Source organism: Solanum tuberosum, unplaced genomic scaffold (assembly GCF_000226075.1).
Source record: "Solanum tuberosum cultivar DM 1-3 516 R44 unplaced genomic scaffold, SolTub_3.0 scf00542, whole genome shotgun sequence".
Taxonomy (NCBI): domain Eukaryota; kingdom Viridiplantae; phylum Streptophyta; class Magnoliopsida; order Solanales; family Solanaceae; genus Solanum; species Solanum tuberosum.
In genome coordinates this window covers 224,714-241,648 of record NW_006239465.1, presented here as the reverse complement: position 1 = coordinate 241,648, position 16,935 = coordinate 224,714, and the positions used below count along the sequence as shown (strand labels likewise).

The window sequence follows — 16,935 nt, the reverse complement described above, 5'->3', positions numbered from 1 at the left end:
TTTATAAGCAAAAGTTTATTTTTACACGTAACAAATTTAAAAAGAATAATTTTTTATTTATTTTTATGAAATTGGAGGAGTAATTTTTTTTCCTATTATATAAAGTCGGGGACTATATTGGCATATCCAAAAAGCTTCCAAAATAGTTAGTGACCCTCAGATCTTTACGCTTTGTTATTTGTTTTTTACTTTTTCTGATCAGATCGATCTCTACTTCTCGGCTCCACCCACCGGGGCTCGGCCGGACGATTTTCCTTCGACGGCGCCGGAAAACAGGCTACCAGAAACAGACATTGTCGTGCTGTGTAGATTTGGAACAAACGCTGTCGGCAGTTGAGGAAAGGAGAGCAAATCAAAGCGAATTGCGAAGGTGGAGAAGGCAAACGAGGGAGAAGGAGGAGGATTAGGCAAGGGAGGAAGAGATGAAGGGTGGCATACTTCCGGCGAAGAGGCGATGGAAAGGTTTGGTAATTGCGGTGTTGGGTCTCGTTTTACTTTCATTACTCGTGCCTCTGGTGTTTCTGCTTGGCCTCCATAACGGGTTTCACTCTTCGGGTAATAGTAATGAACCCTGGTTCTTCGCTTGTTGAATGCTAAAAACTTTTGTTCATTGCAATTTGGATCCATGATTGTTGTTTTTAACCTGCTCACTTCTAATGTAAATCTGTAGTGCAATTAGGCAATCTCTATTATTTTTGGGCAAATTTCAAGTTTAAATCCTTTTTTCCATTATGTGGTAGGAAGAACATTCAAGTTTAGCAATCCAGACAATAGCATTTTTAGTAACTTTGATTGGTTTCCCAGATCAAAGAAAGGTTCCTGATCCTCCTCGGCCCTGCTGAAAAGATAACACCAATATGTATAAAGAGAAAAGAAGAAGAGAGATAACAAAATGTCATTATGGATAGGAAGAAGACATATCTTCACGAAGCTTTTTAGTTATAGCCATTTTTTTTAGAAGGATTTGCTCTAACTTGATCTGGCATTTACTTTTTGCAGGATATACAACACCACAACACAGTTCAGCTTCAGTAAGTAACCTGCAGCATTTTAATGATATTGCTATTTAGTAATTACTTATTGATCTAATAACTGGGGAACTCCTGATGGAATCAGGTGGGACTTAGAATCTATGGTCGACATGGTACTCCTAAGATTGAGAATCAATCGGAGGTAATTTCTTCTCTATAAGCAACCTCATGAGCTGCCTTATCATTGGTCATTTTGAAATTTTTAGCCAGTAGAAGAAGTGGACTACCTTAATTCCCGATGCTAGGTCTCTAACTAGGCAACATATTTTTGTTCATTGTTGCATTTTGTGTGTACACAAAGAGAAAAAGGTGATCATGACGTATCTAACAGTCATCCGGTATCTTGTTGCAGGATGATGAATCAACACATGTAGATGACCTAATGCAAAGATTGGAACCAACTTTTCCCAAGGTTCTTTTTTTCAAATTTTTTTCTGATTATGTTTGTTAAGAGTTTTAGTTTTGCAATTTGAATGGACTGTTACTGACTGGGTGAATTGCTATAATGGATGTTTTACCTTGAAAATGCCCATACACATACGTAAAACTTACTAGTTGGGCTATTCTGGAAAGTTCTCCTTAAAATTGATTTTAACTGTGAAAAGGTTAGCAGAACTTGTGATGTGTGTTATTACAACCTTTCATATTGTTAATGGTGTGCCCTTGCTTTCCTTTTCAAATTAAATTCATCCTCATATTTATTGGTCTTATTGGCTGCTATTTTTTCTATGAACAAAATTTGTTGTTGCAAATAAAAAGTATTTAGACTTGGAAAACTCTCTGTGATGTATGACTGAAGATCAAGCTGAGAAAGATAGGATAGTAGATGTATTGAAGCATAAGAAGCAATAATCAAATCTCAAATCATGATTTTCCAATATCCGTTGTTACCTCAATTGATAAAGTAATTTTAATGGTCATACGAACAAAATGCTGTAATCATTAACTTAGTGAATAAGAAGGATGGTTTTATGAGTATGTGACTGACTACTGATAATTGAATAAGGTGATGATCAAGAAGATTTAGGATCTATACTTATAGGACTGCAGACTGCTTGATTTGTGCTAATCCTTGTTTGTTAAACTACTTGAGATATGCTATTAAACCTTTCAACAGATGCATGCCATTTTTTTTCTTAGTTCTCCCATTTTCTCAATATTATAACACTGATAATTAACTTAATTTTCAGACCTTCAATGATAACTAATAACAAAACTTCATATGTTGTCAATTAGTTGTACTTAACATGGCAACTGTAACTATCACACTAATGCAAATGCAACTTCCATGATTTAAGAAAGTGGTCCTGCCACTATTTCTTTCCTTTTGCATTCCATATAGTTTGCTGTTTGCATGTAGTACTAGATCTAGAGCTAATATTGAATCAAGTAGCAACCACATTCCATTTGTCATTCCATGGTAAGAACTGATGATTAAAACTTGTGTGGTTTTGTCTAGTTTATAGTCGTTCCAGCACAAGTTAAAGACTAGTAATTATATATTTGTATCTGAAAAATGCATTGAGTAAAAAGTTCATGTTTGGGAGGATGCACCTAACTGCTGCTTGAAATACACAATTTTGCTGAAATCTCCATGGTACTTCATAGGGAACATAAAATTATTCGCTACTAGTGTTGTGTCTTTCAGTTTTAGGTGTAATTGGATGTATTTGTTGGAATATGAATGGAACAAAAAGAAGACAAGGATAAGTTGAGGGGAAAGAAAGATATGTCATGTCACATCCTGGTTGGAGAAAAAAGATTTTGAAAGGACTGAAAATAATATGTCTCATTTGGAGAACAAGGTTTTTTCCACCATTCACCTAACCAATCAACCTGCTGATGACCCGAGAGAGTTAATGCAATAACTTTTCATGTTATGAGTCTCCATATAGCATATATTGATGTCTTTTGTCATGAATCTTCTATTGGAATATCATTTTATTGATTGAAGCTTGTTTGATTTGAAAACATCCCCTTTTCTTTTTTCTCTATGAAGAGATTTGAAGATGCCCCTCTTATTCCCTTTGATGCGGGGCACATATAGGAAGTGTCCAACCTTTTAATTCACTTGGAGCTAATTTTAAAGCAAAGTTTCTCAATATCACTCTTTTAGTACTACTTGACCCCTTGTATGAGCCGGAGATATTTTAATCTTCCAATTACCAGTTTTATCAAAAGCAAAAAGCACAAAAAAACTCTTAAGGTCTGTTGGTGCCTTTTTTTTGTATGAACAAAGGGAAACCCGCGAGTCCGCTAAACCCTTTGGGTGCGCACAGGGTAAAAACCCCCGCTCCTATGCAATAGCTCGCAAACCACATAGGAAAGGTAACCCGCACTAGGCAAGCCCGGTGCGACGATCTCGACCCAGAAGGCAAACCCCTTGCTTTCGCTGGCAAGGGGTTTCGAACTTGAGACCTCCAACATGGAAGTCCCAAGCCCAAACCACTGGGCCACCCCGAAGGGTTGGTCTGTTGGTGCCTTAAGCGCAAATAAAGTGTGGGCTTTAATGAAAAAAAGGTGCAAAAGGAGAAAAAAATACAAATATATATTATTAGTCAAATTATCAAATTATAAGCATTAATGACAAATACATGAAAAAGGAAATTGAATTTTTTTACAATAAAATGTAATATCAATTGCTTCAGAAGAGGCTCATTGGCAAGGGAAAGCATGCCCTTGATGATGACACTGAAGCGCACATCAAGTGAGGTGAAACGCTCAACATGTTTTGAGTCTCGCTTCAAGGCTTAAGCACCTTTGACAACCCAGCTAATTACTGCCGGATATGGTTAGTGTCTGAAATCTTGGGGTCCTAGATGTTGGCAGTTTAAATGATAGATCATGAGCATACATGTAAAGACGATAGATGCACAAATTTAATGTTTCATAATGATGGCCCCCAAGGCCTAGCTCGAGTGGCAAAAGGTGGAGGATTTGTGGCTTAGATCGCAAGTTCAAGCCCCACACCATGCAAAATGAAAGCTGGTATTTAAGTGGAGAAGGGTAGAGGGGCGGGTCCATTATCCACCGAGTTTAGAAGACTGTGATTGGTCCAAAGGGTAGGTCACAGACGGATTTCTCGGTTATCAAAAAAAAAAGTTTCATAATGACGTGATTTTGAACAATGTAGAGGTCCCCTTCTATCTCAATGTTCCCCTTTAGTTTGTTTTTTCTCCTTAATAAATGTTGAAATTTTCAAGTAGTACCTGAGAATTTCAGACATGCAAGCTTTCCCTACATTTACATTCCCTTGTTCCACCATTGACATCAATCCTGATACCTTCAAATTTTAAGTCACGGGCTATGGAGTATTCTTGTCATTTCATGAACATATGAAAAGTAACACCACTAGGATCTTTTATTTGGTTCTACTTAGTTTCATTGTCTCTTGTTGTGCGGATTTTGTGCCCAGTGTATTGCAACAATAGTCTATATTATAGGAAACCTATTTCCAGTTACCTGTCTATCTGTTTTAACACTTCTCTGGAATGATTTCAAAGGTAACATTTCTGTATGTAATTTTCAATCGGGATAAAAGATACTCTAAAAGTTTCTTTTTGGCTTGACTGTTGTGATAATTCATTTACATATTTTGAACTTTGAAATACTAGGCTGTAATTACCTTATAGAGTTGAAACTACTTCACAAGCAATTTAAGACAATAAGACATAAGATAAGCAATTATGGAGGAATCAGGAATGAGAAGTTGCCAATGTGCTTATTATAGTAGCAAATAATGGAAAACTTAAAAGAATAATGTTACAACCAATTCAGGCAACCATGCAAGTGAATGCTCTAGATTTATTGATGCTTTGTGTGGATAGATATTATAAGTTTTAGTATCCTCTCGTTGAACTTGCATGTGATTTACCTATATAACACAATTGTGGACTCATGCATAGGTACTGATCTAACTAAGAAGCATGCAGTTTCACATGAATAGACATTTGTAACACTATCATTTTCGTCAATCAGCATTCAGCAGTAGCTCGTTTGGGTCTTCTTACTCTAATTAGTTTGCTGTAGATGTTTGATCTTGCTTATCACCCATTTTGCTTTCTTATTCTACTTCATGATACCAATTCTTCACTTAGAAGTTCTAAAGTACCACACCCAAGGGTGTGGCATAGTGGCCAATGAAGTGGGTTAAGAACCATGAGATCTCAAGCTCGAAATCTAAGAGACAAAAATACTATGTGATTTTTTCCCATCTGTCTTGGTGTCTTGGCCTTGGTGGACTGAGCTATATCTGGTACCTAACTCTAGTACTTGTTGTTGGTTAGAGGTGGCTGATATCCCGTGGAATTAGTCGAGGTACGCCACAAGCTAGCCTAGATACCACGGTTATGAAAAAAATAAAAGATACTGATTTGACCATACTATCAGATGAGGAAGGAGAAAAAGAAGATGAGTTTTATGCTTTATAAAAAAAGAAGAGAGAGAATGAAGCTTGATGTTAAAAATATCTATTATTGAGAAGCTTGAGACATGTGGACTACATTAGTTGTTCAATGTTCAAACTTCTGTTGCTTGTCTCAATAATTTCAGCTTCTTTTTGAAAGAAAACTGACATTATTGAGACACGCGAAGGTAGTTCTCAATAATTTCAGCTTCTTTTTGAAAGAAAACTGACATTATTGAGACACGCAAAGGTAGTTTGAACATTGAACAATTAAGGTAGTCCACATGTCTCAAGCTTGTCAATAATTTCAGCTTTCTTTTGTCATTTGTGTTTTTGATCTTGGAAGAAATCACATCTTACAGTTAAAATGGGTATAGGATACGTCCTCCAAAGTTTCAGTCTTTACTTCACATATAAGTTATTTGACTGATTTTTCTTCACCATTTTCTCAGGATTTTGGGGAAAATATTGTTGTCGGGAAAGCGGAGAACAAGACTGCTGGTAGGATATTCCAACTTAATTCTCTAAAGAGGAACATGTCTCTCGCTTTATAATGTGTAACTATGTCTATGCATGCTACATATTCAAACAATTTTTGTCAATAGACATAGACAAATTCCTATGAATATGCACATTCACGTAGCAATTACGGTGTGTTTGGTATCACCAAAAATACTTTCCAGTTTTCCCATGTTTGGTTGGTAAAATTTTTGGAAAACAAGTTCCTTAAAAAATGAGGAAAATGACTTTCCTAGTGTAAATAGAGTTGACAAATTCCATAAGTGGCATTCCACATTAATTGTCTCTTCTCCACCCTCCAACACACCCCACCTCCAACCCCCATAGCTCTCGCTCCCACCATCCCCACATTCCTACCCTTCACTACCACCCCCATAGTGCTTGCCGATTATATAAAATGTGTTTGGAACAATACATTCTTCTTACTCGGCAAACACCAAAAATAAATAAGAAATTCATTTATCTTCCATGGAGAACATTTTCTTTCATACTAAACACACCCTTGGGTGTTAAGCCTTCTCTTTTTATATGATCCTGTCTCTTCCCTTTTTAGTGGATGGAGCTAATAATTTAAGAGATTTGCTCAGATTAAAAACAAACACATATAATTTTGGAACTGAGGAAATAGTTGATTAATTTTGCATCAACCATGATTAACTAATCTTTAGATCTATTTAGATTTTTAAGCTATTCCTCTTTGCAATATTGTTTTTCCAGGATTTCCTTTGTTGGATGGATTGCCCAAAGAGCGCTTAGGAGTAAATGTATGTAGATCTGCAACCTTATGTTTTTACATGTTCTCATCACAAAAATGAATTTTTACACGTTTAATTCTTTTTGTCTCCATCTGATACAAAATAAGATTAACCTTTGATATGTGTAACAGAGCACAGGTGTTGGCGACTTAACAAAAAAAAGACAGAGCACAGGTGTTGGTGACTTGGCAAAAACAAAGCAGAGCACAGGTGTTGGTAACTTGGCAAAAGCAAAGCAGAGCACAAGTGTTGGTGACTTGGCAAAAACAAAGCAGAGCACAGGTGTTGGTGACTTGGCAAAAGCAAAGCAGAGCACTGGTGTTGGTGACTTGGAAAAAACAAAGCAGAGCACAGATGTTGGTGGCTTGGGAAAAACAAAGCAGAGCACAGGTGTTGGTAACTTGGCAAAAGCAAAGCAGAGCACAAGTGTTGGTGACTTGGCAAAAACAAAGCAGAGCACAGGTGTTGGTGACTTGGGAAAAAAAAAGCAGAGCACCGATGTTGGTTCTACGCCTGGTGCCACTGAGAATATCAGAGACATTGATGAGGGTGAGAAATTATGTGAGCTAAAATTTGGGAGCTACTGTTTATGGCGTCGCAATCATAAGGAGAAAGTGAATGATTTCACTGTTAGAAAGATGAAAGACTTGTTGTATGTGGCTCGGGCATATTATCCTAGCATCGCGAAGCTTCCGGCTCTTGACAAGCTGTCGCATGAAATGAAGCAAAACATTCAAGACTTCGAGCGGGTGCTTAGTGTAACTACGGTGGACAAAGATCTTCCTCCTCTGTATGTACAAATAGATTCCTTGCAACTATGCAACAAAACAAATGTTTGGACTCAGTCTTATTTTTTAAATGATCATGTAGTGTCAAAATGTTTAATCTTATCTTTTTGTGATTAAGATTGTGAAATGAGTGTAGCTTGCTTTATATGTTTTGGAAAGAGTCTTTGACCTCTGTTGTTGGTTATTGCTGTCTAGATGTTACGCCTTCATGCAATTTAGACTTAACTTCAGCTCAACTCAAATAGACCAGGAGTGAATGTTTGATACTAGATGCAGAGTTCAACATTCCTCAGTATCCACTTCTCAGGCTTGATTGTCTCCTTTCCATCTTCTCCCATCTCTCTCCCTCTCTGTTATTCTCTTCCTTTAGTGATGCTAATAGAAGTATAGAGGTAACATACGAAGATCCCTAACATTCACCTCTTTGAATCAAATTACTTTTAGCCTGGCCTAGCTCGAACTCCAGTAGTTGAGCTTCGCTTTTAATCTGCCTTCTAGTCTAATTACTTTTGTTGCATTTGTTTGTTAGCTTTAATCAGGCATAGAAGTATCTCAACTACTTGTTTCTTGTCTTTTACTTGTTCCTTTGCCTGTAGCTAGAAGAAATCTGTAATTGCATCTTTTCATTATATTCCGTAAACCTTTTACAGAAAAATTCATGCTTTTGCTTGTTCACCAGGATTGATCAGAAGCTACCTAAGATGGAAGCTGTAATTGCTCAAGCAAAGGCATGCCGCGTAGATTGCAGTAATGTAGACAAGAAATTCAGACAACTAGTAGATCTTACTGAAGATGAGGCTACTTTCCATATGAGACAGAGTGCCTTCCTCTACCAACTAGCAGTTCAAACCATGCCCAAGAGTCATCATTGCCTGTCAATGCGATTAACTGTAGAGTATTTTAGAGACCCTCCTCCTGATATTGATCAGTCATTGGCAGAGAGACATTTGAATCCAGATCTGCACCACTTCGTTATATTCTCCAGCAATGTGCTAGCATCGTCTGCTGTAATTAACTCCACTGTAACACATGCAAAAGTATGGTTTGTATATTCTCTCTTCAATTGCAATTTTTTTCTGCTGTAACGCTTAATCAGTTTTTCTGATCATGTTTTCTTCTATATGCAGGAAAGTGAGAATCAAGTATTTCATGTGGTAACAGATAGACAGAATTACTTTGCCATGAAGTTATGGTTCTCGAGGAATAAGTATATGGAGGCCACAGTTGAGGTGTTGAATATTGAAGATCATAAGCTGGAAAATAATAAGGCATCAACGTCAATTCATCTTTCCCTACCTGAAGAATATCGTGTCTCCTTCCACAAGGTTGATGGACCGCCAACAACAGAATACCTATCTGTTTTTTCGCATTCCCATTATCTTCTTCCTGAGATATTCCCTAGTTTGAAGAAAGTCGTTGTCTTGGATGATGACATTATTGTGCAAAGAGACTTGTCAGTCTTATGGAGCATCAATATGGACGGGAAAGTGAATGGTGCAGTTCAGTGCTGCTCAGTTAGACTGATTCAACTGCAGAAACTTTTTGCTGACAAGAGATTGGATGAAACATCTTGTGCTTGGATGTCTGGATTAAATGTTATTGATCTAGTGAGGTGGAGGGAACAAGATATTTCTGGAAGATACCTGAAGTTGGTAACAGAGGTCAGTGACACTATCTTTTGACATACATTTGTTGTTTTCAACAACTTTTGCCTGCAAGATGTAAGGCAAAGGCTAGTAAAATATTTCCTTCTTTATTTTCATCTGTTGAGGCTAATACAGTTTGAAAATTAGCTTGTCATTGTTCTATTGCTCTATGTCTACTTTGAAATAATACCACAACATGACAAATCATTTTTTTGTAAGTAAAAGTGATTTCTATTGTACTTGCCCCAAAAATGATCAACAATTTGTTACTTTCTAGAGTGCTTCTCCATATTTTTAAGTTTTGGTTGATTCCCTCACACAATGTAGTCTGGACTCTTAGTAAATTCATGTCCACAATCCCATTGACAATCATAATTTCTAATATATCCACTCTAGGGTGTGCCTGTAGCTTACACTAGGTCATTAAGGATACCGAAAAGGGTCATGTTTGCCCTTGTACTCTCAGAAAAATATTATATTTACCCTCCTCATACTTTTTTGACATATTTGCCCTTACCATCTAACTTTGGGCACATATTTACCCTTGAATTGTTAACTCTCATGCCCCCACCTTATGATCTTACTTGGCGCTATGTGGCACCTAAGTGGTTATATTTTTATCCCAATTAAAATTTTCTCCCAGTATATTTCTTCTACCCGACCCAACTAATCCAATAAACCTATTTCCTAATATATATACACAGTTAGCTTTTCCTCTTTCTATCGGCAAAGTCAAGTTATCCTTTGACTTAGCTGGAAAATCCAATAATTACAGAAGAGATTCTTTGAAACCAGAAAAAAAAAATTGACTTTTAATAACAAGTTCTATGTAAAATTCAAAAAAATCGGGTTTAATTCACAAAAATGACTTCTTAAACCACCAAATAGGATAATTTCTCTACATATGCAACTTCACTAACAACCCAAATCAAATTTTTTTTAAAAAAGTCGAACTTTGATAGCTCAATAAAAGAACAAATTGCATTGTAGCTTCACAGGAACCAAAAAAGGGGAAAGCTTGAAGCTTTAGGGAATGCCAAACCAATAGCCATTCAAAAAAATTCCATAGAGCTTCTTATGCCAATTATATGATCTTTAGAAGGAAACGGGACATAATTGCAGGACTTTAAAGTTAAAGAACAAAACATTTTTTAAAAGTTTTTCCCATAATTTATCCAAGCCAAAACAATATACTTGCTTCATGACCCCTAAAAAAAACTACATCAAATACAAAAATCTACTAGTTCTTTAAAGATTTTTTCCCATAATCTATCCTAGTCAAAACAATATCTTTCTTCATGACTCCAATACAAACTTTTTTTAAAAAAAGGAAGCTACATCAAATACAAAAAACTACTAGATTTTTTTTGGGGGTCTTGAAGAGGTATATTGTTTGGCTTGGATAAATTATGAGAAAAATCTAGTAGATGTGAGTTTTTTATTTCATCCAATAAGAAAATGACACATAATAAATATTTTTAAAAAACAAAAGAAAGAAAGGGTTGTTAGTTTCAAGGGTATACATGAGCCAAAAAGGTGAATGAAAGGGTATTTTTAGACCTTTTCCTATGTTTCAGGGGTAATGATGTGGAGTATCAAGGGATCAACAACCCTAAAAAAAGAAGTTGTGAAAAGGGTGATCAAGAAGTGCAAGTGACTCACCTCAGGGATTGCACTAAAAACAAATATGCTATGGTTAGGGAACAAATGGTCAAAATATGTCGGGTAACCGTTAAGTAGGGTTGTCTTCAATAAAAGAAATCAAGTTGGTGCAAAGTCTAACGCTTTAAATATACGGAGATAGGACTTTGTCTGGCAATTGATATGGACTGCCCAACATATAATCACTTTGTTATGAGCTCGTGGATGTGTGTCAAAGATGGAGATAGTAAGAGACTTATCACTTAGGGGGCGTTTGGTACAAAGATTGAGAACGCAGGGATTAGTAATGCATGGATTAGTAATGCAGGAATTAGTAGTGCAAAGATTAGTAATGCAAGGTTTAGTTTTATCGAGTGTTTGGTTCATTGTTTCCCACCTCATCTTGTGTTTGGATTAAAACTTTATAAAAAGCTTCTTTCCAATTACACCCTTGTATTACCATGTAATTGGGTCAAGGTAGATGATTGTTGAACAATATTATTTTTATGACCTTCTAACTAGCTATGAGAAGAACAATTTTGTTGTCATGTTTGCTATTTTTTCACTTGAATTATTTGAGGATAAATAATTGTCATCTAATAAACTGATCACTCATAAAATGTCAATTTTCTACTTTAAAAAGATAAACCATCTACTTTTAAAACCGAAAAGACTGTAAATAATAGTAAAATTGAGTAAACCATCTACATTTACACATAAAAATTGCAAGTTGTAGTTTTAACATGTATGCAATTTTATAAATTGTTCAAAATACAAATAATTAGAAATTTACACAACATATATATATGTGTGTGTGTGTATATATATATATATATATGTCTTTTAGTAAATGTTAAACAACTCACATTTCAAATATTGTATTGATTTCTATTGGATTTATTTAGTAACAAATACCTCTCTCTAAATAATTTGTGAGCTAATTTTTTTAAATAAATTTACTAGTACGAATATAAAACATAAAATCAAGAAAATAAACAAAATGATTAAAATGATTTGAGGGATAAATTTGTCTTTCCAATCTCAAAATAAAATAAAATTGTCTTTACATAACTTATCCCATGGTATTAAATCCTATGTATTACTAATACCTTCAAATGGAAGGTATTAGTAATACATCCTCTAATACCATGTAGGGTGTATAGCTAATCCATAGATTAGTTATACATAGGCCCAAATTCTTACCAAACATAGTACTAAATAATATCATACATAATACATAGACTATTTCTCCTAATACTTCCTACCAAACGACCCCTAAGTGTTATAAGGTTTATGAAAGAAGGTAGTCCCGCTACAATTCCTGGGAGGTGGAGGTTGTAGCAAATAACTTTTATTGGATCTTTTGGTAATATGTGATATCATTGATGTTACACTTATGGAGGCAAACTTGACTTGAAGAAATAAGAGGTACACTTTGTGGATAGACAAGATCTTGATCTCTCATGACTAGGAAGAAAAGTTTCAACTTATTGCTGCATGCATTACCGAGACCAGTCATTGATCATTTCACACTACTATTGGATAGTAACTATATCAATGCCTGAAATTAAACCTAGTAAATTGATCACAAGAGACCTGCAAAAAGAAAACCTTTTTAATATGGACAACCCAACTACACACAATAAGATGATCAACACAACAAAAATCCATATTTAGCAAAACAGGAGATGATTAACATATGAAACCCTTTAGGGTGGCTCGATGGTTTGGGCTTAGGACTTCCATGTTGGAGGTCTCAAGTTCGAAAGCCCTTGCCAGTGAAAGCAAGGGGATTACCTCTCCTGTGTGGCTTGCGAGCTATTGCATATGAGCGGGGGTTTTACCCTGTGTGCACCCAAAGTGTAGCGGCTGCGAGTTTACCTTTTCACAAAAATAACATATGAAATATGCAACCACATACATATTAACAATATGATATGATCAACATAAAAAATTTCAACTACACAATGCGATAACTCAACAATATCAAGAAGTCCAACTATATAACTACTTAGAAACATGAGATGATTAACATCTAAAGAGCTCAACTACATAACTTTTAATCAATAAGAGATGATCAAATCAACATATATATATTTGATAACTCTGGTGTTTGAACCAGCTTGCATAGACCGCGACTTACTACATATGATACCTCCCACCTCCCATCAGTAACATGTGTTGGGTAACTCTGACTAGAATAGATGAAGGCTAGAACAAATGGGAACAAATCAAGATGAACATATCAAAAAGTCCAACTGCCTATCCTAGAGATTCAATTGCAATCATCCCTCAACTCTACCTGCAATATAGATAATTCAAAGATCAAAGAACCTAACTTTGATTGATGGAAATGAACCAGCTTAACAAAGTGCCTGTTTGGATTGACTTATTTTAGGTGCTTTTAAGCTAAAATAGCTTTTAAGCTGTTTTGAAGTGTTTGGGTAAAGTTAAAAAGTGCTTATAAGCACTTATTTTTAAGTCAAAATAACAAAAATAAGCCAAAAGCCATAAGTTAGAAATCCTAACTTATGGCTTTTGGCTTATAAGTCATAAGCCAAAAGCCAATCCAAACAGGCCCTAAAACTGCACATACATGCCAGTCCAAGTTTAACAAAGTTTCAAAAACCCAACTAAAGTTCCAAAATTTCAGCTGAAAAGGACTATTTTAACTATAATAGAGATGATCCATGGATTAAAATCCAAACTTTGATTGAATAAAGCCAAACAACTCACAATTCACAACCCAGAACCCAGAAAGAGAGATCTGTTAAAACCCAGAAATTTCTATAAACAACTTCAACAACCCAGAAAGTTAAAGGTGTCTAATCAACCCAAAAACTAAGGAAAAATAAATAAATAGCAATACGACTCTACCAGCAAGATGAAATTAAACTAAAAAGTGAAAATCACAGAGCTAAGGAAGAGTCGTATTTTCCTTAGCTCTGTGATTTTCACAGATGGGCTATGCTTAAGACAATTGAGGGCATCATATGGATGACATACACATGAGATCATCCTAGTCATACATATCTCATTTCTTGAGATGGATTTTCTCCCTCACAACATACTTCAATCCCGTAATGTCTGGCTACACAACATATACTTCATTGGGTATCAGTTTTATTTGAGAGACAAGACTATAGTAAGTGCTCACTTAGTTTACGGGACAACATTCTCAACATTGTACTTATCTCAAATACGAACACGAGACACGAGTTGGCATTACACTCAGTGCCATGCCAGCAGGCTAGCCTAGCCATTCGATACAACCAGTGGCAAATGTAGTACAACATAGGATGTGTGGAAGGGCGTACGCCATGAGTTCGAGTCCTGCTGGTGGACCACACCTAATATTTAATTGGAGAAGGGTAGAGTGCAACCCCATTAATCATGAGTTTTAAAATTGGAAAAAAATTATTTTTCGATTATAAGGAAAAAGAAATGAGCTAAAATCGAACAAACTTTAGATGACTTGCTTTGAATTTGAATGAAGCTTGAAATCAGAAATATATTTGGGTAAAGTTGTTTTCACAAGCCAAACTGTGACCGATGAACCAAAGTAACACAAGAATTATTTCCTTAAGCTTCAGAGAGGTATTGAATTATACCCATTGTTGGTAATATGTTGACTTTTAATATGAATGTTATAAACGTTTTTTTTTCCTTCAATATGAATGGTGAATAATAGTATACCCAATACAAAAGGGGACAAAGAAAAAGGTCATTTGCATGCGCTAGGAGACTGAAACAGAAAAGATGGAAAACTACTATTTGTGTTCATTATTGCTCTCTCAAGACAAATATTCAAGATTGTTTCATGTTGCTTCTTGTATGTGGGTTTCTACCTGCCTAAATAATGTAGTGATGCCCTTTGATCCCCCGTTCATTTTATTTTGGAGTAGTTTTTTGATAGTCAGGGCTTAACCCTTTCCAGCGCCACAAAATATGAGAAGCATAAAAAGGTGGAAAGTTACTTTAACACATTCTTTATTGTTCTCTCTATGTAAATATTAGGATTGTTTTTTGTGGGCATGTGAGCTGCTACCAACCTAGATAAAGACGTCCCATGTTTTGGGCCTCCGTTTCTTTTCATTTTGGTGTGGATTTTTGGAGTCCATGGGTTAACCCTTCCGAGCCCCACAAACTATGGGTCATCAAAGTCTACTGCAAGTTAATGTAACCCATTGAGCATTTGTTTTACACACTCAACTTTTATGGTTAAGGAGTAGGGCTGTGGGGGGTTTTGGGTGGGGGGAGTTCTTGGGTAGTGGGACTATGCTAGGTAATTTTATCTATGTAAATACAAATGACTCACGGACAAGATTCTGGGTGTGGAGTCTCATGTTAGATTGTTTTAATGGACTAATACATTTTTCTTGTCTCCATTAATCTATGTGCTATTTTTATATTGACTTACACTGTCACCTTTTTATTTAACTTGCAGATGAATTCAGAAGAGGCTGTTGCATTGCGTGCAAGCTTGCTTACTTTTCAGGGTGAGCTTTACGCTCTTGATGATAAGTGGGTATTATCAGGACTGGGTTATAACTATGGAGTTGATATTGAAACTGTGAAAAATGCGAGAGTACTGCATTATAATGGTAACATGAAACCTTGGCTTGAGTTGGGCATCCACGATTATACAGTTTCCTGGCGGAAGTTCCTAAACCAGGAAAATCAGTTTTTAAGTGATTGCAATATTAACTAGTACAGTATGGGCTAATACCTGCATTTGCTGCTGAAGTTTCATGAAGGTATGGGTGACAAAGTTTGCACAAGTTTCCTGTTTGTGATCTTGTGTAGAACCGTATCTGAGGTAGGGGGGCTGAGTATAATTTGGTGTGTATATCTCTATTGTTTGGTTAATGAAGGAAATTTGTTTAACCTCAAGGCAATGCTAGAGTGATGCATAATACTTGTCAATGATGGATTGGCAGTAAGGCATGGACAACTTTTCCTGGGTTAGGCATACACCTTCATCGGCTATTTTTTGTTGGAGCTGTTAGCGTATGAGGAGATTGCCCGAAACTATCTCTGAAGAGTTGGATATCAACTTTGCCTCCTATGAATCTTGTATACATGCATACCTTGGGTTAAATATAGTTCTACTGAAATCAGGTGACGAGTACTTGGACCCTTGCTTCACCTGTGATGACCATCTTGGATCCGCTGTGATGTGTGATATTGCCATTGACACGTTCAGTGAATTCTTCCTTGTAGAATTGGGTCTTTTTGAAATACATTCTTTTTTAGCATTGATCAGGCATCTCATTGTTTTTAACCTTTGCACTAGCTACTGGAGAACTGCCGTTGCTGCTAAAATATATTTAGTGTTAAACATAATACAATATTGTTTACCTTATAATTTTCCTTTTGACAAACAGCTTGACGTTTGTGCTTTTGCGATTAATAGTTTTAAGTTATATGCACTAATCATCTATCAGGTTATCTATAAAGGTAATTACAGATAAATCCCATTGTTAACTATTGTAACTAACATGCAATCACCAAGTTAAAAGTACATTGATTATGCTTTGTTAAGTTCAGGTACTTATGAAGCTTGTAGCTGTAGCCTACTGTTTGCCTTATAGGTAAATTGAGTCATAAAAGATGGGTTGAACTGGATTTATGTTCTTTTTTTCTTCTTCTGTCCTCGATTTTTCCTTGCCGTGCTTGTGGAAGATAAAAGATACCTTGTAGAATTATTTCTGGGCAATACTCTACAATAGATCACTTGGTTCATCCAACTGATAATTGTACTATTACTCAGAAAAATAAAAGCTCACGGAACAGGCTTATCACCAATTCTTGACTTGGTTCCATGCACCTAATAATTGTAATACTCCATTATTACTAACTCGAGTTTGAAATCTAATTAAGCCACAAAAAAATAAAAGTGACCAAAATATGCCACTATTCTAGTAAGTAACTAAAATAAGCTTAGTGGAAGAAAAAAATCCGTTTTATGTAATATTCCAAACGTTTTCCGCTAGTCTCATAACGTGTATATTTTAATATATAACTGAACTATTTTTACACTTTGTAAAGTGTAAGTTTTTCTTACACTTCTTAAATTTTAAGTTTTTCTTACACTTTGTAAAGTGGAAGTTTTTCTTACACTTTAGTGTAATATTCCAAACGTTTTTT

General features: G+C 35.7%; 1 protein-coding gene across 3 annotated transcripts; it reads left to right on the top strand.

Annotated features, from left to right (window-relative positions):
• The first annotated feature begins 145 nt into the window (after nt 1-145).
• LOC102606291 (probable galacturonosyltransferase 7) lies at nt 146-16,169 on the top strand. 3 transcript variants are annotated; one of them, XM_006365253.2, is made up of 10 exons: nt 146-555; nt 1,000-1,031; nt 1,117-1,173; nt 1,384-1,443; nt 5,889-5,937; nt 6,673-6,719; nt 6,878-7,500; nt 8,178-8,535; nt 8,626-9,159; nt 15,233-16,169. In XM_006365253.2, exons 1-10 carry the CDS (start codon nt 423-425, stop codon nt 15,494-15,496), a joined length of 2,157 nt encoding a protein of 718 aa, XP_006365315.2. In that variant the 5' UTR covers nt 146-422; the 3' UTR covers nt 15,497-16,169. The 3 variants fall into 3 exon arrangements, with proteins under 3 accessions (XP_006365315.2, XP_015159861.1, XP_006365314.2); XM_015304375.1 differs by having other exon boundaries at nt 6,842-7,500; XM_006365252.2 differs by lacking the exon at nt 1,117-1,173 and having other exon boundaries at nt 6,842-7,500.
• The last annotated feature ends 766 nt before the right edge of the window (nt 16,170-16,935 follow it).

Coding starts and splice junctions, on each gene's coding strand:
- LOC102606291 (XM_015304375.1), top strand. CDS start 423: ATGAAGGGTGGCATACTTCCGGCGAAGAGGCGATGGAAAGGTTTGGTA. Junction 7,501..8,177: donor GACAAAGATCTTCCTCCTCT/GTATGTACAAAT, acceptor CTTGTTCACCAG/GATTGATCAGAAGCTACCTA. Junction 9,160..15,232: donor ACCTGAAGTTGGTAACAGAG/GTCAGTGACACT, acceptor TTTAACTTGCAG/ATGAATTCAGAAGAGGCTGT.